This window comes from Ambystoma mexicanum, chromosome 6q, assembly GCF_040938575.1.
Source record: "Ambystoma mexicanum isolate Mex_15411 chromosome 6q, UKY_AmexF1_1, whole genome shotgun sequence".
NCBI lineage: Eukaryota > Metazoa > Chordata > Amphibia > Caudata > Ambystomatidae > Ambystoma > Ambystoma mexicanum.
Genome location: NC_090937.1, coordinates 197,644,691 through 197,668,360, shown reverse-complemented (window position 1 = coordinate 197,668,360; position 23,670 = coordinate 197,644,691). Strand labels below are relative to the sequence as shown.

Genomic DNA, 23,670 nt, shown 5'->3' with positions numbered 1-23,670 from the left:
CGCGATCAGTGGATCAGTACCGACGACATGACCCCTGTTGAATGCTGTGTGTCGCAGTACCAGCGGCCCAAGAGGGGTCAGAGGTGTCCACACCTCGCTGGCCAGAGCGCGCCGGCCAGATCCCAGTTGGGGCAAGTTAGAAGCAGGATCCCTGGGTGAGTCGCAGCAACGACCGCTGTCTCCAGTATCAGCCACCCGGCCAGGAGGTACACGAATATGGCAGGCAGCCAATGCGAGCACAGCTCATAGGCTACGCCGCTCCTCCAGTCGGTGCAGCCCAAAAGTGCTCACCGCCAGGTGGCCGCAATCCTGCGCTGGCCCCAGGCTACAGGCTCCGTGCCTCCTCTGACGCACACGTAGACCCTCGTTATGTACAAGAAATTATTAGCAGGATTTATTTGGTTTAAGAATTCAGCGGGGCCAGAGCTCGCAGACTAGGCAGCCATCTTCCTGGCTGCTCGACTGCGCCCCCACAACTTTCGTCTTTGTGTGCTGGGACGTTGCACATACTTTTACTACGATAACTAAAATCTAAATCACAATCCATACACTAGCTTGAAATATTTACTACACCGAGTCTTGTACAGGGGTCTATTAATGAGTCGAAGTTACATTTGTGGTGTGTTTGGATTAGATAATTAGTACACTTACTTGGTACCCTTTTAAGGTTTGCAGGCGCAACAATTGTAAACTTTCCCTTTGTCTAGGTAGCAGTATTTGCTCTTTTTTTTTCTTTCCATCTCTTCTTTCGCTCTTTCTTTGCCCTCTTTCTCTCTCTCTCTCTCTCTCTAAATATCAACAACTGGAAGATATCTTATACTGTATTAAGAAAGAAGACTGGTATACTCCTACGTCCCGTACACTTTCCTCCATACTTGTGGGACATTCTTGTTAAGGATTTCAATCAAGCGACACACACCTTGGTCTCGGCCTAGTATGTAGCGCAAGATTGAGATGCTTTTCTCCTTTTATGCAGATTCAATTTTGAGATGGTACACCGCTCATATCACACCCCCTTTTCAAATACCGCGGTCACAATGGACCATGAACCAGGCTGGTTGGTAAAATGCAATATTTATTTATTTTAAAATACAAAAGAAATCATACACTTTTTAATATGGGGCATCAATCATTCATGGGTTGATAATTACAATGAGAATGTGAGCAATGCACTGGGTTTAACCTTCTAGTGGAACATATACACAACACAGCGGAATAGGCACACTTTTTGATTTAGGAAAGATGGCACCCAAGTTAGAATTTCCCCCTGCAATGTTCCCTCAACCCACAATAATCAATTCTGTGGATAAAAAGAAGCAGCAGGTAGTCAGGAATAAGAAACGGGAAATGAAATCCAAATCTGACCTTCCCTCCCCAAATAGGAGAGAGAAACAGATTTTAAGTGTATGAAATGACACTTGGAAATGGACAAATAAATAATGAATGTGTTAAAAACCTTGAAGCAAATATAATTCCTCAATAAAGCAACAGTGCAAAGACACTAACAATCACAAAGAATGGATTACCAAAAGCATACAGTTCGAAAATGAGTGCAAATTTTAAAACGGATTGCAGCAAAATGACATATGTAAAAGTTGCATTTCTTTTTGCAATTCCCGCCTTAAATTACCCAAACGGTTTTGAATACAAACAGGTGAAATACATGGATTTGGAGTGCCATTTTTGGGCTGGGGGATAAAGGTATATCACAGGGAGTAGTTATACAAGATCTAAAAAGGTGCGCTTTGAGTAAAATGAAGCCGTGAAATAGAAAGGAAATCAGTTGTGAACAGAACAGTTTTACTTTAAACTAGAGTATTCAGGCTAGACCACCAAAGATGCACACTGTAAGATCCAAGGTTGATTTTCTAGTTCCACCCCACCCCCTCTCCCTCCCAGCGCCCAACCTTGGCAGAAACCAGTCTGATCACTCGAAATATGACTAATAGCATAGGATTACACAAGATAAAAGTGAAAAGAGTTGGCGCTAGCACTAGAAATCAAGGGCAGGTTTGCAAGAATTATTCTGACAGTTTGAACAAGTTATCAGGATAAGGATAGGATGACTTAGAGAGTGAGATAAGGACAAAGGCAAGACAAGGTATACTATGGATTTCTATGGGGTGGTGATTTATACTTGCAGTCCAGTTTTAGTTTTGGCATTTTTGGACCGTCCACGGTTCTGGTCACTACATGGCAGCGCGCCTGGCAATCAGTTGGGCAGTTCTGGTCACTGATGGCAAGGACTGGAATGGCAAGTCAGGTCACTGGATACTAAAGGTCAGCTGGATGGCAGGATGGCAGCATGCATGCAGTTAGTGGGCAGCAAGCCAGGCTGGTTCCGGATGCAAAAGGTACCACAGCTCTCCCCTTTTTAATGGGAGATTAGTAGTTTTTCAGATTTGAGGCCTTGCTGGGAATAGGATCAGCACTGCTTGGGTTTTGCATGGGGCCCTGGAGTAGGGTCAGCAATGCTTTGGCCTTGTAGTTGGGGTCTGGAATCTGGGTGATGAATGGAACATGAACGCAGCGCAGGAACTTCAGGAAGAGTGTGTCTCTAGAGTCTTGTCAGGGACTCTTTATATAGAGCATGGTGACCTCATAGACTATATTGCTGGGCCGGCTTAGCTAAGTACTCCTCTAAGCAACTGGATTGGACAATCAATTTTGGCTGCCTCCCCTAAGATGTGACTCAGTTTAGGAGGTTTCATTTTATGGTGTAAAACGACTTCCCACAGACCTTTTTGCCAAAAATCAGTTAACAGAATTTACACATTTGTACATTTGCAGCACCTTTAATAAATGACATAATCGGGTTACATATTTTATGTAGAGCATAGCAGTCCAATCCTACAATCTGTGAGACATTGTTTGGTCCGTTTAATACTTTTTAGTAATTGTGAGTATGAAAGATTCAACCTAAAATTCCATAACTTTATACACATGTGTGGATGATCACAAGGGATGTAAGTATACAAATTCGCATTGGCAACATGGATGCTTTTCTTGTAATCCGCAATACTTTGCCATTTCTATTCCCAATGTGTCAGTGAATTCTACCATGTCTTCAATGAAAGCCTATAAAATCAAATTTAAACTGTAACATATTTGCATTTTTACAAAGTCTTGCTGTAGAGATAAGTCTCTGGAAGCAAATGGCAATCCTTTGTCACTGGACAATTTTTTTCTTTCTTCAGCTGCCACTAACTGTCATTTCCTCCAGAGCAAGGTGGCGGTTACATTTTGATTGAAGGTTTATTGCCCTTTCCCCACTTATCACTTCCTTGTCCTGGGAGTTTCATTGTCCGTGGGTTCAGCTTATACTAGATTCTTTCCCACCTAATAATTATCACAGGGGTGTTAGCATCTGCTGAGAGAGGTCCTTCTGTTGGTAGCATACCCACCAAGCAGAAACCTATTTTCCTTTTGAAACTTACAAAATCCAGCCAATATGGTTTAACAGTTTTACTTTCTTCTAAGTTTTACTTTAACAAGCCAGTTGAATAAAATATTGCATGTGTGTATTTTCCCCAGCAACAAACCCCTTCACATTGCTAGATAATGGCAGGCTTTCATTCAACAGTTTACTTTTAAACCAGGCCTTTCTCTCCTTGAGTTTGCAAAGCCCATTTTACATGTGTGGTGAAGAGCTGGCATTTCTTTTTAAATTCGGTTTTGCATCTGCCTCTTGATTCCCACACTGTCTTGCATCTATAGTTATTTCTTGTATGCAGGAGTTTTGTTTTGAAGCACAGATGCCTTGAAACAGACATGGCTCAGATGGATGGAGTTTCTTTTGAACTACTGAGCTTTGATACATTGTGAAGAAAATTAACGCGTTTTCCCGTGGAGGTAAAAGTGGAGTTCCTTGTTGATTTTTCTCAGAGTTGCTTTGACAGGGCCTATCATGCAGAAACCGTGCTTGGTTTTGCTGAAGCACCATGAGAGATACTGGGCATGGCAGGGCCTTATTAATTACAGTGGTTTAAGGAAAAACAGATGGAATTAGCGTCAAAGCAGCATTTTTTAAAGGTGAAAAAGTTTCCTTTTCAATGGTGATTTTGGGGGGTTTCAGCAAAGCAATGCTGCCTTTTCACTTTATTCCATTTGTATGTGTCAGAACACACTGGCATGCTCCTTCAGTGTGTCCCCTGGTTGCATCCTGCCTGATGTGTTCTTGGCAGGACGGTGCAGCCTTTTTTTTTTTTTTTTTTCTGCTGCTGCTGCAAAATGCAGTTTTGAGGCCATGGCGCTCACAGGAGCCAGCACAGCCATTTTGTTGTATCTGCGCAAATGCAGCTTGGCGATGTGGAGAATAATGTTGAGTGGGTCAATATATCCCACATTCCGTCCATCGGGACAGGAACCAAGTGTTTTTAAAGCCTAAAAAAAATCACTTTTTTGTCCTTTCCGTTTTATGCTGGGCCACCGTACATGACCGTAGCTTCGCCTTCCTGAGCTCTGCCCCATGCATCGACCGTCAGTCTTTTTATCCACACTGTCGGGGTCAGGCGCACTTGTACCTCAGGGAATATTTTTCTTTTTGTTCCCTTGTCCTTCATTTTCCTGCTCCGGTTCCATGGTCCTCTTTCTTCCGTCTATGCCGGAGCGTCTGGGATTCGTGTCCTGTTTATCGTGCAAAGGTTGTTTTGTGAGGGCGGATCCCCACTCTTTGCCTGGAGTGCTTAGGCTCGGAACACCAGTGGGAATCGCACTTTTGCTGCGACTCCCTGTCGGTCCGGGCACTCCAGGGTCGGCTTGTCAGGTGGGAGGAGGTGTTCCAGCGAATTTCTCCACCACATTTACAGCAGTTCATTGAAGAAAAAAGGAAGTAACCAGTAAGTTTGTTCCCTTTAAGAGCACCCCGGCCAGTGGACTCCTTCCCGGGCTTTTTGGGTCTGGGAAGTGGCTCTGTTACCAGGGATCCTCGCTGAGGTGTCCCAAAAGGGATCTAAGAGGCACTCCGGAGTTCCTCCGAGATCCCCTGCAAAGGGGCTGCCAGGACCAGATCTTCATCCGAGGTTCCCATTTTGGGGATAAAGTTAGGCCCAGTACTTCACGGGCTGTTGTCACCGGGGTCAGTCCGGAGGTGTACTGAGTCTCTGCTCGAGGTTCCTGTTCAAGTGACTAAATGTAACAGGGTTATCCAAGAGGTTCCCCATCCTGGGGCAATATCTAAGACAAGCAAGATTGAGGGGATCCCTTCGAGGGCTCTGGCTTCAGGGGGTGACTCTTAAGTCTTCCCTCACTCAGGCCTCTGGTCGAACCGATCATGCTGAGGGGGCAAATAAGGCGGTTAAACACCTTAAGTCTTCGAGTACCAGGTCAGCCGAGGTTGCCTCACTGGGGGCTAAATTAACAGAAAACTCTAAGGGGTCGCAGAAACACTCTAGGTCTGCTAGCACCGGCTCTGCTGAGGTTCCTTGTCACAAGGCTAAAATGGAACATAAGTCCCCGGATTCCTCTGTGGCGACCACGGTCTCACGGACACCTGTGATGCAGTTCACCTTGGGTGCTAACAAAATGGCGGTCCAACCGCTGCGGTCCACGGTGGCCATTTTGTCTATCCCTCTCACCCCAACGTTCACAATGGCTGGTACTGAGGGGCCTGTCTTTGGGGCTGAGCATCCTTTTCCATGTTTTGTGGATAACAAGAACCCGTTCCGCCCTCCAATGGATTTACGTGCTCTGACTCCGCTGCCGCGCACAGTCTCACTCCCTCCTACGTTCGCTCCTTTGGTTTACGTGGATCCATTTGGTAGAGGGCCATCCTGGCAACCATCCTCTTTACGATCCTGGGCGTATGCCCCTTCCGAGCAGCCTCTGCCACTCCAGTGCCTTTACCTTCTGAGGAGGCGTTTTTTTTGGCAAGTTTCAGACGCTGATGCATTCTGATCTCATGAAGGCATACTTTAAGGATTTATTTAAGGAAATGTATCCTAAGCCGCCTGCAGATCCCGGTAGTGCCACCTCCTCCCCAACTTCCTGTGGGGCTTCCTCCTCCACTGCTGTCTCCTGCCTCCATTTTCTCCTGTGGAAAAGACTCCTGTTGCGCAGTCAAACCTGCCCTAGGGAAATGAGGCGCCACGTGCAGCAGATCAGGTTTCTGCTCTCGCCTCACTGGATGAGGATCAAGCGGACAAGGACAGAGCCGACCCGCCCCGCTCTATTGGAGCCTACCACAACCGGGTTGTGGATATGATTGCGTTGCTAGACATCGCAATACCAGCGCCTCCGGATCCACAAGAAGGGGTACTTTCTGGGGCCTTTACTCTGTCGATACATTAGCACACTGGCCTGTTCCTTCAAAAGGAGGTCTTGGCCGAAGCCTGAAAGGTCTGGGGAAAAATCTAATTCCGGGCCACACCTAAACAAGACAATTGACGTTTGCTACAAGCTACACACGTCTGAAGACATATCCTTGTCTGCATGTCCACACCCCTCATCGACGGTGGTAGCAGCAGCAGCTACACCCCAGTCGAAGCAGGCCTCTACATCCTCCACTGCAGCATCTTGGATCCTTTCCAAGGAGGATAAGCTTCTTGATACCATTGTGGAAGAGGTATTTTCCAATTCGGCTCTTCAGCTGCGTCACGCTAATATCGAGCTTATCCTAACGTTAAGCTGTGGAAGGAGCTTGCCATGTTCCAGGAATGTATTCCTCTTGATAGTCTTGATGACTTTAAGGGTGGCTTATCTGGCGCAAGATCTACTGGAGGCCGCGGCCCATCAGGTAGACACTTCAGCTCAGGGCCTTATGGTTAGAGTAGACCTCTCCCACCAAGCATGGTTACATGCTACAAAGTTCGCGAAGGAGGTTCGGGATAAAGTATTTGATCTTCCCTTAAAAGGTAAAGAGCTGTTCCACTCCTCCACCAATTAGGAACTCAATAAAACAAAGGCAAGCACGCAAATGGCTAAATCTTTGTCGCTCGTTGCCAAACCCCTAGCTAAAGCAGCCTATACGCAGAGGTCTGGGACCCAGCCAAGGTCCTTCTCAGGTTTCAGAGGGTCCCAGGAGAGTGCAGCACGCCGGACAGGAGGCTCCGCTAGTGCACCTCTCTCGGTCATCCGCCTCCTCTTAAGCAACAGGTGGTCCCACGCCCGATAAATCATCCAAATTATGTTTTCCATCGGTCACGCAAGACTCTGGTGGGATGACTTATATCGTCTCATCTGGAGGCATGGCAGACCATCACAGAAGATCAGATGAGACCACAAACACTGGATTTCTCTGAGGTTCCCCATCTGGGGGGGGGGGGGGCGAAGACTAAGCCCAATGCGTCTGGTGCTGCTTCCCGAGGGATCTCAGTCTGGGACTAAAAACGTACCAAGCATAATCTTGGTTTCCTGTCAAGTGACTAAAAGTACAAGGGTAAAAACTGAGGATCCACAATCAGGGGCTCTTTCAAAGACCAGCATGTTCGAGGACCTCAAATTAAGGAGCTCTGGCTGCCGGGCATGCCCCTAAGCTTTACCACACAATCTTGTGGTCGTACTGGTCCTGCTGAGGGGGCAAAGTTCCTAGGTCTTCGAGAACCGGTCCTGCCTGAGGTCCAATTTGGCCAGGCAGTTCTTAAGAATTTGTTCCAATAAGGACATTTCCCTCCACCCGTATTTCCTGTGGTCAGTGCTTGGGAATCTCCCACGAGTATGGAGTAAAGGGGATGTGGCGTAGGAGTATGACATAGTTACTCACCATAGTGACTACCTTACTCCTAGTCCATAGTCCCTTTTACTCAATACGCCCACCGTCCCCTGTAAAAAGTATCCTCTATTGTTGCTAAATGGTCCTGGACCTGGCGATGGAAAAGGACTGAAGGGTGATGCACAGGGCAGAGCTGAGGAAGGCAGGGCTACGGTCACGTGCGGTGGCCCTGCATAAACATAAAAGGAGGACAAACATTTTTTTGATTCTTTAAAAAGTGCTCTGGTGTCAGAGAGCACCAAAGTATTAACTGAAAAGGATACGGTACTCATAAGGATACAGGTGGTAGGGTCTTCCGGATCCTTGTTCACGCGATTTGATAGTTGTGAAGTCAAGTTAAGACCTTCCAAATGATACAACTCTCTGACTGGTAAAACAGGCAGAGCGATGGATCACTGGAAAGGGCGTGGGTAAGATATAGGAAGTCAGCCTAGAACAAAATAAAGTATCATGAATAACTGCCCCAACCTGAGTATGATGGAATAGAAAATGACATGAATGCACACACTGACCTTGAGTCTAGGGCAGATGAATCCAGCAGAGTCTCTTGAGGAAATCCAAGGTAGAACAAACGACAAGGAAGGGAAGATTAGTAAGGGAGACTTATCCCGAACGGAACGAGGCTCACGCTAGATACCGGGTTGATGCACCACAGGATAGCGTCCAAAGTACTGTTCACTGTCACCTTCCAATAATCCTTGAAAAGCTTCCTTCCCACGTAGAGTAAAGTATACAAATGAATCAATCCCCCTGTTAATATCACAGGTGCAGGAGTTGGAAATAGCGCTCTTTTTATGGTATAAACAAAGTACACGCAGTTCTGTACAGCCGCGAAGAAAATAGCGTGTGCGTGTGGATTTACACGCGATTAGGATTCACGCAGTCCAGGCCAACAGCGCTTGAAGACAAAGTGTGCGTGTGGATTTACACGCGAGCAGGATTCACGCAGTCCAGGCCAGCAGCGCTTGAAGACAACATATGCGTGTGGATTTTACACGCAAACAGGATTCACGCAGCCCAGGACAGCAGCGCTTAAAGACAAAGTATGCGTGTGGATTTACACGCAAACAGGATTCACGCAGCCCAGGACAGCGGCGTTTGAAGACAACGTGCGCGTGTGGATTTACACGCGAGCAGGATTCACGCAGTCCAGGCCAGCCGTGCTTGAAGATAGCATGCGCGTGTGGATTTACACGCAAGCAGGATTTACGCAGCCCAGGCCAGCCGCGTTTGAAGACAACGTGCGCGTGTGGATTTACACGCAACCAAACAGCTCCAGGAATCAGCGTGTGGCGGAAAACACGCTATAGAAGGCCCAAAAAGTAGCTGTAGTAACCTGCAAGGATGCAGACCGGAGGTTCAGCTACACAACGCCAAATGATTCGATCAGAAGCAGCGAGTGATGTTTCCACGCTGCTTAAATACGTAATGCCGTAGTTCACGTGACGAAGCAGAATACACGTGAAGTTAGCGACGTGAAAAGTGCAAACGTCGTTTTCCCGGCAACGTATCGAACAACCGCCATTTGGAATAGAACGGTCTAGCTGTTCTACGAGCTTAGGAGGTAGGACCACGTCCAGCATGCATGACATCTGGTCCCGTCCCGATGGACGGAATGTCCCACAAGTATGAAGGAAAGAGGATTATGGACTAGGAGTAAGGTAGTCACTACGGTGAGTAACTGTCATTCGTGGGTATGACTGTGTGTGGCCATGTATTATAAGGAATAAAATACCCCCTAGTAAATGTACGAAGGATCTTGCAAGTCACCTTGGGAATTTTGTAACCTTCTAAATGAGATGTGACTCATGCCTCCATTTGATCACGTAACTCTACAACGTACGATAGGGTGTACTTTATCACATATATAAATGCGTGATGTTACTGAAGCAGCAATTAGTGCTACATTTTCAGCAAGCATTGTCTGTGTCTGCCATCAAATTCAGAGCAAAACAGCGAGTTATAAGCTACCCCTCCTTTTATTTATGTCATTTGTAAAGCATGCAAACAGCCCAGAGGCATTGAAGCTCTGTTGCAGGTACATGGGATTTGAGTTGCATTCATACAAAAAAAAAGATTGTATTAGGGTTCAGCTACAACACATGTGGGTACGAATGAATCATCACTACTCAGTGAATGGTTTGCAGAAAAGCTGTGTTTTGAGTGCATTTCTGAACACCCAGTAGGATGTTTTGCTGAGTGAGGGGGAAGGGAGAGGTACGGAAAGCTTGAACAGCCTGCTTTAGTGCATTATCCTTTGCCAGGAGAAGGTGGTCAGTGTATGGTTTCCTAGCAGGTCTTGTAGAGTGGGCCTTGGTTAGTTTCTGAGAGAGATAAGGTGGGGCTCTGGCGGATAAGCACTTGTGAGGGTTAGAGTTTTGAACGTGATGCGAGCTTGGATGGGCAGCCAGTTGGCCTCCTTTCTTGCTTCAGAGATGTGTTCTCTTCTTGGGATATGTAAAGCTGTTCGAAGGGCCTTGTTTTGAATTGTTTGGAGTTTCTTGATGTTGCTGGAGGAGGTGCCTGCAAGGAGGACATTGCAGTATGACTTGGAGCCGACGATAACCCGGACAGTAGTTAAGCAACTGTTTCTGGAGAGGAAGGATCTGGCAGCATTTAGGACTTTAGTTGCGTAGGTTGATGATGAAGCAAAGGCATTGACTTGGCGGGACATGGTGAAGAAGGCATTGAGGGACACCCCTATGGTTTTGACCGAGGCAGAGACTGGACTGGGGATGTTGTCGATCTGGAATGCAGAATTTTGTTTGGAGAGATTTCTTTTAAGGCTCTAGGTCAAACGAGTAGGATTTACATTACGTTGCTGTTTAGGCATAGCTGGTTAGCTGCCATCCATGACTGCATCAAAGAGTAGGTAGTTTGAGGGTGTCTGAGTCCTCTGCATAGTTGCCTGTGAGGGGGATGAGAATTTGGGTGTCATCAGCATAGTTGGTGTAGGCTGTGCCGAGGGAGTCCAAACTATCAAAGGGGCCTGGTGAACCAGGTGAAGATGTAGAGGGTCGGGAGATGCATGACCCTTGTGATACCCGATGGGGGAAGGTGGGGGCATCATGACTCTTCCTTTCAGAAAGGAGGCAATCCAGGCAATGGCCCTGGGGGAGAAGTTGGCTGCGATCATGAGGTGGTGATGTAGGATTTTATTGTCGACCAGGTCAAATGCGGCAGACAGATCTAAGAGGTGGAGAAGTGCTGACTTGCCCTCATCTCTGATCTAGTACAGCTGATTTTTCAGGTCTAGGGTGGCTGACTGTTCCATGGCTGGGACAGAAGCCGGATTGCTGCATTCCTCGGATGTGGTTTGTTTCTAGGAAGTTCTGAACTTGCAGGAAGGCTGCTCAATCCAGGAATATTGGCAGGAAATGTACAGTGGTGATCAGTCTGTAGTTGTGGCAATAGCATGGTCTAGGGATTTCTTTTTTAGGAGAGGGAGCACCCAGACTTCTTTGAGCACAGATGCTGGAGGATGAGACCTTAATGAGGGCAGTGAGGATGGGGGGGCAAGGTTAGTATATCTGCACAGTCCTTGATGATGGTAGCTGGGCAAATATCATCTTGAAATTTTGTGGGTTCAAGAGTTTTGATAATTTTGAGGGCTTCCACTTCTGATATGTCTATGAAATCGAACAGGGGGCTGTAAGTATTGGGGAACTGGGTGGGAGGCTTGCAGTGGAGGGCAGTGGGACCTTGTGGTGTTTAGCAGGGTGACTCAGAATTTTTCTGTTCAACATGTCGATTTTGGTTGGCATTGCCCTTTGGATATCCGAACACCAGGCTTCATCCCTTTTTTTTTTAAACAATTTTTATTAGGTTCAAACAAACAACCAATACAAACCAAACTCGCAGTGCAAATATCCACAGTACAATTTCCACATTGTTCATCACATAATTCGGTCACTGCTCCCCTTATCCCACCCCCCCTTGCAAGCCTATTGATTCCAATCACTCTGTATCCGCCACGCTTGTCGGGGTTTCGTTTTTCGCAGATTCTGTCCGATCTTGTATCCCTCCGAATAATTCCGCTATCGACAATCTCCATACTACCAGGGTTCCCACCGCTTCCTCTTCCCCCTATGTTACTTGCCTCTTGCCACACCGTGGTCTCCGCCTCCGCCCACTTCTGCAATTCTTTCCACCACATCTCCACCCGCGGCCTATGACAGGTCTTCCATCCCATGGCAATCTTCCTTTTTGCTAGCACATACTCTAGATCTTTAAGTTTATTGACATTCTTAAGCTTCCGTGATGTGGGGAACCCCTCCATCAAGCAGGTCCAGGCTGAATCTATGACAATAATGACCCCCTTTTCCGCAAGTTTCAGCTCCACTTCACCCCAAAAGCGCTCAATCACCGGGCATGACCAGAACATGTGCACCATGTCAGCCTGTTCCTCGTCACATTTGGGACATGTTTTTCGCCCCGCATTTTCAAACCTTGATATCCTCAGGGTGTCATGTATGCCCTGTGCGTGACATATAGCTGTATTTGTTTTAAACTTGCGTTTCTGAATACCTTCTTGTGGTACCCCAGGGCACGTTCCCACATCCCATCCTCTAGCGGGACTCCTACTTCCGCCGCCCAGTCTAGCCTCAATTGCATTGTCTTTCCCAACCTTAGACATCATTTCATACAATCTAGAGATCTCATGCCCTCCTTCTGCTACATCATATATCGTGTCTATGGTAGCATCTGGTTCTTCTAAAAGTATTGTTTCAGGCCACGTTTTCTTAATTCTCTGCACCATTCTATGATATGTGATATACTGGCCCACGTGTAACCCCACCTCCTCTCCCAACTCTTCAAAATGTATGATGGTCCCCTCTCGCCAGACATCTCCCATCGTTACCAACCCCACCGATTCCCAGTGGTTCCTAATTGTATTCCGTAACTGCTCAACACCTCCTGTCAATGCAACCAATGGTATCTTCGGGGAGCATGGGACTGGGTTTTCCATCATCTGGCATGCCCGGCGCCACATCTTCCATCCAAGCATCATCATTTTAGGGCGCCCTTTAATTTCTGTTTTGGGCAGCCAGACCATCTCTTTTAAATAAAATGGGGCACAATCTTGTCTAAACAGTCTTGATTCACCAGGCTTCATCCTTGGTGAGGGTGGGGGGAGAAGTGGCCAGAGTTTCCAGTTCCCTAAAGATGGAACAAATCTTGTGTTTTGCGTTGTGCATGAATGAGTTGAAGGAGTTAGCTTTGGCAGTTGTCATAGCTGATTTGTAGCGTTTGACAAAGTTGTCTTTCAAGGAGTTGGTGGGATTATTTTGCCACCGTAGTTGCGCTTGTCATTTAAGCTTGCGCAGTTCAAGGAGGTCAGGGTTGAACCATGGGTTAGTTTGACTAACTGGTTTGGCTTTACGAGGAACTAGGGGGGTCCACAGTGTTCACTGCTTGGGCTAGGGTAGCGGTGTAGATGTCCACTGGTGACTTAGTGTCAGTAGCGAAAAGGGTCTTGAGGCATGGGGTGTCAAGCCACGGTATGATGTTTTCTTGGGTGCGTTTCCGTGTGCTGCGTGTTATTGCTGCAGGTAGTGAGGTGGAAGTGGGTTTTGGTTTGAAAGGTCGCGGAACGGCAAAATGGAGGATGTGGTGCTCAGACAAAGGGCAGGGTGTGTTGGCGCTGATTGAGACTTGGCAGTTGTGGTCGGCGATCCAATTTAGAGTGCAACTTTTGCATGAGTGGGGTTAGTGGTGCAGTGTGTGAATCCCAGGGTTTCTAGTGCTTTGGCCACTGAGGTGGCCTCAGGGTTGTTTAGATCATGGAGGCCTAGGTTGAGGTCTCCCAGCAGAATCATTTTTGAGGAGGCTTTGATATTCTCCTCGAGGATGTGGAGGAGGTTCTCTTCAAAGTTAAGGGTGATGCCGGGAGGGCGATGGATGAGATGTATGGTGATGGTGCATGTGGGTGATGGGGAAAGCTTAAGGAATAGCAGGTCTACCTTGTTATTGAAGGATGTGTTAAGCTGTCTGATGGGGAGGGAATCTCTGGTTATCAGGGCAACGCTGCCACCTTTGGACATGAGTCTAGCATTGCGGTAGACAGTGTACCCAGTAGGGATGGCTAAGGATAGGGCACTGCCTGATGCTTTGTGGAGCCATGTTTCTGAAATGGCTAAGGCATCCAGGTTACGGTTGGAGATGAGGTCCTTTATTTCTAGTGCTTGAGCAGTTAAGGAGCCTGCGTTGATGAAGGTGCATGGCATGAGGGGTTGTGTGTTAGTTGGAGTAGTGTGTGGGTTTGTTGAATGTGCCTGATTGGGTGTACGTGGCAGTGGTGTGAGGGTTGCCAGCTGATGTATGGCAAGATTGTGTTTGATGTGGTGTGGGCTGATGTGGGCAGTTCCCAGTATTGCAATACTGGTGAGCGTACAGCTAGGTGTGGAGGCAAGAGTCGATTTGGTGTCAGTGTCGTTATGGTGAGAAGGGGGTGCATCAGAGCCAGATGGACCGAAAGGGCAAAAGCGGTTGAGCTCTTTGGTGGCTTTGGGTATAATGGCTACAGGCGTTCTGATAACATTAGTGTGCAGGTTGTGGTGCTATGATCTGAGCAAATCAGAAAGGTAATGGTATTACAAACATTTGACAATTCACCATTGTGAGGTGGTGCACGAGGCGGGTTGCATGTAAGGTGGCAGCAGGTAATGGCATTACAAACATTGCTTAATTCACCATTGAGAGGTGTGTGGAAAACCTCAGCCAACTGTGGAATAAATGCAGGTTTATTCCGATTTCTGCAATAGACCTCACCCCTTGATTCTAACAGTTTTTTCTTTTTATTTCTAATCGATAGATCTCCCTCACATGTGTACAGAAATAAGTCATACACGTAAGTCACACATAATTCACAAAGTACAATAATCACATTTACAATGGTACATTCACAGTACATTATTTCTCGAACAGGCTGGCAATACGCCTGCTCATTAAAGTGCTTAAGTGCAATGTGGGGTTAGTTCCTAAAAAGTGCCTTATATGCAATCAAAATGGTTCAACACAAAGTTCTTCAAATTGGTATATACTGGAACGGGAAAACAAGCAATGGTGTTTATTTTACAGAAGTTCATTTTTACTGCCATACTTCGATGGTAAGCATACTTTTTAGTGCATAAAACTTGAATGAGACATTTCATTTTTCTTCTAAGATTGGTGTTGTGCATTCGAACAATGCCCAGAGTGTTTGTTGGCTGATCGGGCGTTAAGAGTCGCATGATGGAGGAAGTCAGTGCCTCTGAAGGTTTTCTGAGGTGGGGTACAGGAGCGTGGTACACCAGTCTGAGGAGGGAAGGGGAGCAGGAGAGCAGTGTCTGTGATGGGAAGTCCAGGCTTTGCACGATGTCATTTTTGTGCTTTTTCCTACTGCACTCAATTAGAGAGAGGGATAGGTGGTAGCAGTTAGAGATGATAGGTGGGACGGAGAGGGCCATAGGGGTGGCAGAGGTTAGTTGAGGAATGAGGAGTGGCTGCACAGCACAGTTCTAGCTAAACTCACCAGGTGTCCTAGTAGAAGTAGTCACAAAGGCACAAATGCAATCCAGAAAGGAATAGAATTTCAAGAGACAAAAGGTGCACAAAGTGTAATGGAGGCACAAAGTAGTGAGAGGAGTAGGTTAGTTGTGGCAAGGAAATGGAGAACATATGTACAGTTAAAGGTCCAGTATGTTTGGTGGAGGTGGCAATGGATGATTTGAGCCATCGCTCACTTTTTGTAATGCAGGGAGCGGGGATGTTCAAGGATCAAGAACAGGGCCGAGATATAGATTGTGGATAGGCCATCCTCGGCCTGGACAGGCAGAGACGAGGCTTTAGAAGAGGGCCTTGGTTCTGGGGCCAGCTTTGCTTGCCGGCACCCTGATTGGCTATATGAGGCCACGGGCTGGCCAATCACAAACACTGTAGGGCTTGAAGGAGAGGCACTGCTGGAAGATGGATGGTGGAGGCCATCTTAGAGTGGAAGCCCCTGGAAGCATGGACAAAGCCTGACTGGCTAGCAGCACAAATAGATTCAAGATACACCCTTGCACCACGGATAGAGACATAAGTAATCACGCCGAACCCACAGTGAATTGTAAAAGCTTAATGTGGCTAAAGATGAAAAGTGCCACAAGTGCACCACAAATTGCAGGCAAGCCAAGCCTGACGGGGCTTACCAGAGCAATTGGGACATTTTCCAAGATAAGGGCTTCTTTGATGTTGTCTCATGTAGGGGAGCCTCGCTGTGTTCAGTCCCTCTTGGTCTGTGTCAACGCGTTGTATCCATCTTTGCTCAAGTTTCTTTAATGCCACACCTCGATTGCAGCCGCTGGGTAGGGGTTTTATTGTTTGTATGATAAACCAAGAAAAGTCGTTGTACTTGTGTGGGGTTTTATTTATTTATTTTTTTAGGTTTTTTTTAGACATGACCTGTGATCATAGATCCTCTGGTGAGCTTCTTTGTTTTCTCGGTGTAGAATAAGTTGCAGGGGTACTTTATAAGTTACCCATGTGGCTTTACAGTTGGTGAATTCATCGAATTCCCATATTGGCCATACAGGTTGTGCTTTTTTATATTTTTGGTTAATGCACACACTGAGCAGTTCCCACATTTATGGTGGCCTATAATGGTGTGGGTGCGGGGGGTAAACCCCATATGTGGGGTAATGTTATTTGTGGGCATTTCTGTTAATGCATATGTACCAGCATTTGTTTGAAGTTATGGGATTTTTTTAAGGCAAAGTGCAGTTTCATAGGTTTAAAATCCAGAGTGTTCACAATATGGCCATTTTTTTAGAATCACTTTCCTGATGGCATTACTTATTGGACTTTATGTTGTGACAAGGGTAATACGTTCTTGTGGTTCTCGTCGTTTCGTCGGGCAGGTCTTTCTCGTGATATTTTTAGCTATTTGCCTTACCACTTTCCACTTCTTTTACGTGGTACCTGATTAGCAGCTGAATGGTGTTGGTTACTCCGATTAGGTGTGTTTGATGGTTTGAGATAATTCCCCGTGGTTAGGAGCAAGTCTTTTTCCATTTCCCCCTTTATTGAACACTAGTCCTGCATAACCTTAAAAAATGCTGGCACTCTGTAGATACTCACAGAAACAAAAACACCGAACAGGTGGGTCAGTGACATGGAAGCAATCGTTTTCATGAAGTACAGTAGCCGTAGGCCGGGAATAAGTAGGGCCTGGCCAGAGGTGACTGGCTGACCTCCTGCTGACACGGATAGCTTAGTTCTTGGACCTGCCTGGTTATCCCAATGTGCACAATACTCTTGTTCCTTCCCTATTCCGATTCCCCATGCTAGGGACACAAGTGAGTCTGTTTTAGAATGGTACAGTATAACCTGTAAATGTGCAACGCTTAATTGCAAAATGTGTGGTTTTTTTTTTACTGCTGAACGACTTTCACGATTGTATTTGCTGGATATTAACGCTGTTTTTTTAAACCAATAAACCGATAAAGATAGCAATCCTGAAATCGCTCAACGCACACATGCCCGTGCTAAAGCACCATTGTAATGTGTTGGGATTGGTCTCATTACTGTGCAAAGTGTTACTGTAACTTAACATTATACTAGGTATTCACATTATGATGTAACACCATTCCATCTGGAGTTCATGTGTGTTTTAGTTCTATTGAGAATGTTTAATGTTTTGGTTTGTTATGAGAAGGCAGTTGGAGCCAGCCTCGCAGGAGGGCGCCTGCTGTGTTTTGCAGTCTTCTTACTTTAACAATAAATACTTAATCAAAAGCTGTTGTTGCTCCATAACTTAACATTGGCGACGAGGATCACCTGAACCTGTGGTGCGACGGCCCCGGCGTGTTCCGTCTTGCTGTGGAGCATTAATTGTCCCTGCGGCCGTGACAGCAGGCGTAAGAAGTTAGCGCCGCAACGGAAAACGAAACCACGAGACAACATTAGCAGCTGAGCAGGTCAGGCGTATGTGTGAAGCTTGTGTGGGGAAAGGTGCCTATTTTGGAAGAGCCGTCTGCGCTCCTGATCGCGAGCGGAGAGCAAGCGCCGTGTCAGTTCAAGGCGCGAGCGCTCGCACGAGCAGGAAGAAAGCTTGCGAGTGGAGAGAGAGCTCGCGAGCGGAGGGCGAGCGCCGTGTCTGCACACGCGCACAGTGGGAGAGCAGCTGTGTTGGCGCTGCGGCTCGTCAAAGTAACGCGAGCCTCGCAAAAAAAATAGAAAACAAAAAGGGGCTCGTTGCTATTCCATACTCCAAGACACGCCCACCACAGCTCTTTATTGTTGCGTCACGCCTGCCAGATGCTGCCATTGGCTGAGACTCTGCACATTGTACACTCCGGATCTCCCTTGTGACATTCTGCACTCGTAAAACGTTCAAGCCTTTTAAAAAAAAAAAAAAAAAGGATTACATTTACCAGGCTGTGAATTTGGTGCCCAAGCACCAGCATGATACTGGGCATCTCCTAATATATTTCACTGCTAACCAAGGGAACTCCTGCAGTTTCAAAAAAAAAAAAAAGAAATCATCTTTTGCTCACACTGGCCACATAATTTTTGGATTTACCTTAAATTTTTCTTGGCACCACAGTCAACCACACACAGTCCAGCTCCCTGATTTTACTTGGGAATACAGTGTTTCTATCTCCTGCTCAAACATGACCTCCATACCACCTCCTCTTCCTTTTGTCAGCGAGCCAGGTCGCCCTGTCATTCCATGGGATCGGTGGAAAGATATATTTGAGAATTACTTGGTGGCCATGGGTGGAGACAGATTTCCTGCTGCACGGAAGAAAGCTCTCCTTCTTCACAATCTAGGCACCGAAGGGCGCAGGATTTATGATGGACTTCCTAGAAATCGTGACCTGGGAGCTGGTGATATGGATGAGTACTCCTTTGCCCTTAAGCAACTTCGAGATCACTTTGAGCCGAAGAAGAATGTCAGTTTTGAGCGGCACAAGTTCTTTCAGAGAGTCCAAGAGAAATCAGAATCTGTTGAATCATATGTTGCCTGTCTCAGATCATTAAGTTATACGTGTGAGTTTGAGCAATTAACAGATTCGCTCATCAGAGACCAGCTGGTAAGATGCACAAACAATCCTAGAATTCAGGAGAAGCTACTGGCAAAAGACATGGTTCTTCAAGAAGCGATTGAAATGGCGAGTAGTATTGAACAAACCTCCGAGTACGTGAAGGAACTCAAGATTGACAAATCAAATGCTGATCAATCCTCGGTGTGTGTGGTGGATCAAAAGAAGAGGGGTAATTACTCCACAATGAAGAGAGGAGCCTGGAATGTAAAGGGTATGTGTTCTCGTTGTGGCAGCCTCAGACATGGAATGAGTTTTCCCTCATGCCCGGCCAAGAATGCAGACTGCTTCAAATGTAAAGCCAAGGGTCATTTTGCAAATGTTTGCAGAAGTAAGTCAATCAACTGTGTGGAACCCAAAATAGAGAATAACATGGGGTTTGACAGTAAGACAGGATACTATGCTCATCAAACTTCTGCCATTCAGGAGATGACCCCTAAACATGTGTTTCAAGTATCGGAAGTATCCACTGATTTTAAAGGCCCTGTCGACATATTCCGCATTGATGGTGTTGAACTTTCAATGAAGGTAGACTCTTGCTCACCTTGGTCCATCATATCCAGAGACACTTTGAGGAATGTCCTCAAAAAGGATGATGCCGTTATTCTTCCCACCAGTATTAGAGTATGTGGATATGCCAACTCTGACATAAATATTGTCGGCCAATTCTCTTCGGAAGTGTGCTACAAAGGAAGAATATGTCAAGCCATGTTCCTTGTGGCGGAGAAAGGAGCCTCCTTACTGGGTTGGGAGGAACAGAAGAAATTGGGGATAATCGTGCAAGCCAGTGCACCTGTTCCAGTCTCAATTGCTGAAGTGGAAGATTGCTGGACCAAGGAATTTCCTGAAGTGTTTACGGAGGGTCTTGGCAAACTTATAGATTTTGAGCATCACATTAGATTGAGAAATAATGCTCAACCTGTAGTGCATAAGGTTCGTCAAGTTCCATTGAAGATGAGGGCGCCACTCAAGGAAGAACTTGACAGTCTGATGGCCAAAGGGGTTATTGAACCAGTAGTAGCTACGGAATGGTTGTCCCCTATCGTTTTAGTTACTAAGGCCAATGGTAAATTGAGGTTGTGTGTAGACTTACGCAGTCTGAATAGAAACATTGTGGTTGAGAGACATCCCTTGCCTAATATTTCGGAAATTCTGTCCACTCTAGGAGAGCCCAAACTGTTTTCCATTATTGATCTGTCGTCTGCGTACCATCAGGTGCCGTTGTCTGAGAAATGTCAACAGTTAACAGCATTTATCACTCCAGAAGGTGTTTTTATGTATAAGCGTATGCCCTTTGGTTTGGCCTCAGCGGCATCTGTTTTCCAGAGAGTGATGGAAACAGTTCTCAAAGGGCTTAGCAACGTGACTGTGTTCCAAGATGACATTCTCATTTTTGCTAAGAATAATGTTGAACATGACAATGTTTTAAACCAGCATCCTTAAGTCTAACCAAAACAGATTTTAACGGTACAAACAGAGAAATGCAGAATTGCCATGACAGAGGTTGATTATTTGGGACACAAGATTTCTTGCAAGGGTATGTCTCCTAGGAAGTCTTTGGTGGACAGCATTGTGAGTGCTCCCCAACCCCGTGATAAGGAACAGTTACGATCGTTCATGGGGTTGGCGGAATATTATCACAAATTTGTTGATGGGTTTTCAAATATATCGTCTCCTTTGAGAGATTTATTGAAGAAGGGCTCCAGATATGTCTGGTCAGATCAATGCCAGGAAGCCTTTGTTAAAATTAAAGAGGGCATAGTTGAGGCTCCTTCCTTGGGGGGGTTTATATCTGGAAGGAAGACTGTGTTAGCTGTAGATGCGAGCATGTTAGGACTTGGAGCCGCCCTTTTTCAGTATGAAGGGAGCATTGAACATGTTATAGCTTTTGCCTCCCGGCCACTGAGGGGGGCGGAGAACAACTACTCTGTAGTGGAGAGAGAAGCGTTAGCTGTCTCATGGGCAGTAAGTCATTTTAAATTTTTCCTTTGGGGTCAATCATTTCTGGTAAAAACTGATCACAAACCTTTGGTTCAGCTGTTGGGCAGTGCCGACTGGACCAAGGGTTCGCCCAGGATATCCCGGTGGATGATTGATTTGTTGGCATACGATTTCAGGATGGTGTATGTTCCTAGTGATGAGAATGTCATTGCTGACTGTCTTTCCAGACTACCTATCCAGACCAAAGATTTCAATAATGTGAATGTGGAGTCTTCGGTCGGTATTTGTGAAATGGTGCAGAATGCAATAAGTGAAGAAGAATGGGTGTCGGCCGACAATCTTGATGAAGTTTTAGGCCAAGTGAAAGTGTGGGTCAAAACAGGTTGGCCTAGAAAGGATCTGGTGGAGAAGAAATTTGATGCGTTCCATAATATCAAAGAGGAATTGAATTTGTCGGAGAATGGGTTTCAACTTAGGAAGGGGTTGAGGATTATACCTCCCTCTGTAGTTAGACCCAAACTTGTAGAAATAGCTCACCAGGGTCACGTGGGTATGGGGGCACCAAAAGACACATAAGGCAATCGTTTTGGTGGCCAGGTATAGATGGCGATGTGGAAAGAGTTGTCAGGAAATGTAAGGAATGCGAAAGAAGTGATAAAACTAAAATTGTTAGAGAAACACCTTTAAGGCCGGTTAGTGTCCCAGCAGAGCCTTGGAGGAAGTTAGCAGTGGATTTGATGGGACCCATTCAGGAGTTGGGTGAAGATTTCAAATATATCATTGTACTTGTAGATTATCACTCAAAATGGGTCGAGTGGAAACCTATAAAGGAGGCAACCACTTCTCAAATGATCACTTTCGTTGAGGAAGTGTTCTACAGGGAGGGGTTTCCCTCGGAGCTTGTCTCAGACAATGGAGTCCAATTTTGTTCGGACAGAATGGTGGAATTTTTTAATAGATACGGTATCAAACATTACAGGACAGCGTTGTATCAACCCAGAGCGAATGGCTTAGTGGAAAGGATGAATAGATTCCTCAAGGGTGGTCTGCAGTTGGCCATGGCATCGGGATTGAAGTGGCAGACAGTTCTGAGAGAAATGGTCTGGAGTTACTGTGTGACTCCACACTCCATTACTGGTGTTTCACCTTTCTCATCTCTCAAGGGTAGACACTCTGGGACAAAACTATGTCCGGGTTGGATGAATCTAGCTAGGAGTGTGAATATTGACAGAAAAAAAATTATGGATCTAGTTAGGGAGACTCAGGATGAGTACAAAGTTCGTTTTGATAACAAGAAGTCTGTTCGGGGAGTGAGTTGGTCTGTTGGGGACTGGGTTTACATCAAAAATCCTAGAGTATCTCCTAAATGCATCACTAGTAAATTTATTGGTCCCAAAAGAATTGCAGTTATAAAGGGAAATGTTGTTATTATGGAGGGTGGTGAATGTTGGGCAATGTCTAGACTAGCCAAAAGTAACAAGGATGCTGCTGAAGGTAGTGAAGAATGGGACCAGGAGTTGTATCATGAGACAGAAGAAGCTCCAGTTTTTAGACCACATGCAGATAGAGTGGTGAATGCTGAGTGTGACAGAAATAGTAGCATTGACATTGGTCTGAAAGCGAGCAGAGTCAGGAACAGACCAATCAAGTTCAACGATTATTATGTGGGTTAAAACTTTTTACTAAAGGAAGGAGATGTGTTGGGATTGGTCTCATTACTGTGCAAAGTGTTACTGTAACTTAACATTATACTAGGTATTCACATTATGATGTAACACCATTCCATCTGGAGTTCATGTGTGTTTTAGTTCTATTGAGAATGTTTAATGTTTTGGTTTGTTATGAGAAGGCAGTTGGAGCCAGCCTCCCAGGAGGGCGCCTGCTGTGTTTTGCAGTCTTCTTACTTTAACAATAAATACTTAATCAAAAGCTGTTGTTGCTCCATAACTTAACATTGAAAAGCTTAGGATGAAAGAGAAAGAAAGCAAGAAAGTGTGGGGAGGGGTTAAAGGTGGACATGAAAATGAGAGGGTGCGGGGTAAGCGAAATAAAGGGATGTCAGAATGCTTTGTAATAGTGTACATTCTGTAACGCTACAATAGCACGATTGAAAGAAAATCCTTCCCTTTCAAAATACAGGTATGTGGCAGAGTATGGACCCTCTAACTCCTAGAAACTAGCCAATGGGCCGATGCAGGATCAACTGAAAATTCCAGAAAAGACCACGTTCAACGTTTTCTGGTGGGGATGAGCTCCCACCACTCCCAGGTCAGCTTCCACCTTCTGTGAGAAAACCTCTTCCTCCTTTCTATATTCAAGGGAAGGGCGTTTGTTGCCAAACATGATTTCGTTTTGCAGAAAACCACACGGATGCCACCTTATTCAGGTTTGATGAGGATCTTTTTACTTCCAGCACTACCTGCAGCTTCATACGTTGGGTCGCTGACCCTATCGCCCCTCCAGCTGATCCCCCGACAGCTTTACTCGAATCCCAAGAGCTGATCACCTTCAATCCACTGCGTGGCGAAGAGAATCCCAGGCCGTAAAATGGCCGCTGCCACTTGTTGCATGTTGCAAGGCAACAGTCGAGCCGGCAGCAGGAGCTCCCGATTGGACCCAGCCTAGCGTTACCCTACGGCCCTGAAACCGGAAGGCGCAAGCCGTGGTCGTCCCGCAGGAAAAGGCCCGTGGGATAAGGCTCTGAGCCTGTCCTTGCCTGGCACTACTGTCCAGGAATCTGTCCCATCTAGCCCCCACCTAATCTCTGCCAGATGTACAACGTTTAGCGGACAAAATCACAGATGCCTGATCATTTGGTTCGTCACACCCGGCGTGTGTAACGCGGCTGTGACACAGACCCATTCACTACACAGAGCGCACTGGCGTCCTCGATGGACTAAAATGAAACTCAAAACTCACTTTGCACCAGTCCCGAATCACCTCAATAGAGTGCCC

General features: G+C 46.2%; 1 protein-coding gene across 4 annotated transcripts in view; it reads left to right on the top strand.

The window, feature by feature from the left end:
- Positions 1–23,670, top strand: part of PTBP3 (polypyrimidine tract binding protein 3) — a 1,755,480-nt gene that overhangs the window by 234,923 nt on the left and 1,496,887 nt on the right. The window contains exon 2 of one of the 4 annotated variants that reach the window (XM_069630625.1): positions 22,855–22,983. The exons of the other annotated variants lie outside the window; for them this stretch is intronic. Coding sequence (XP_069486726.1) covers positions 22,963–22,983 — 21 coding nt within the window. The 5' untranslated portion in view covers positions 22,855–22,962. The remainder of the gene's footprint in view (positions 1–22,854; positions 22,984–23,670) is intronic. 4 annotated transcript variants of the gene reach the window in all.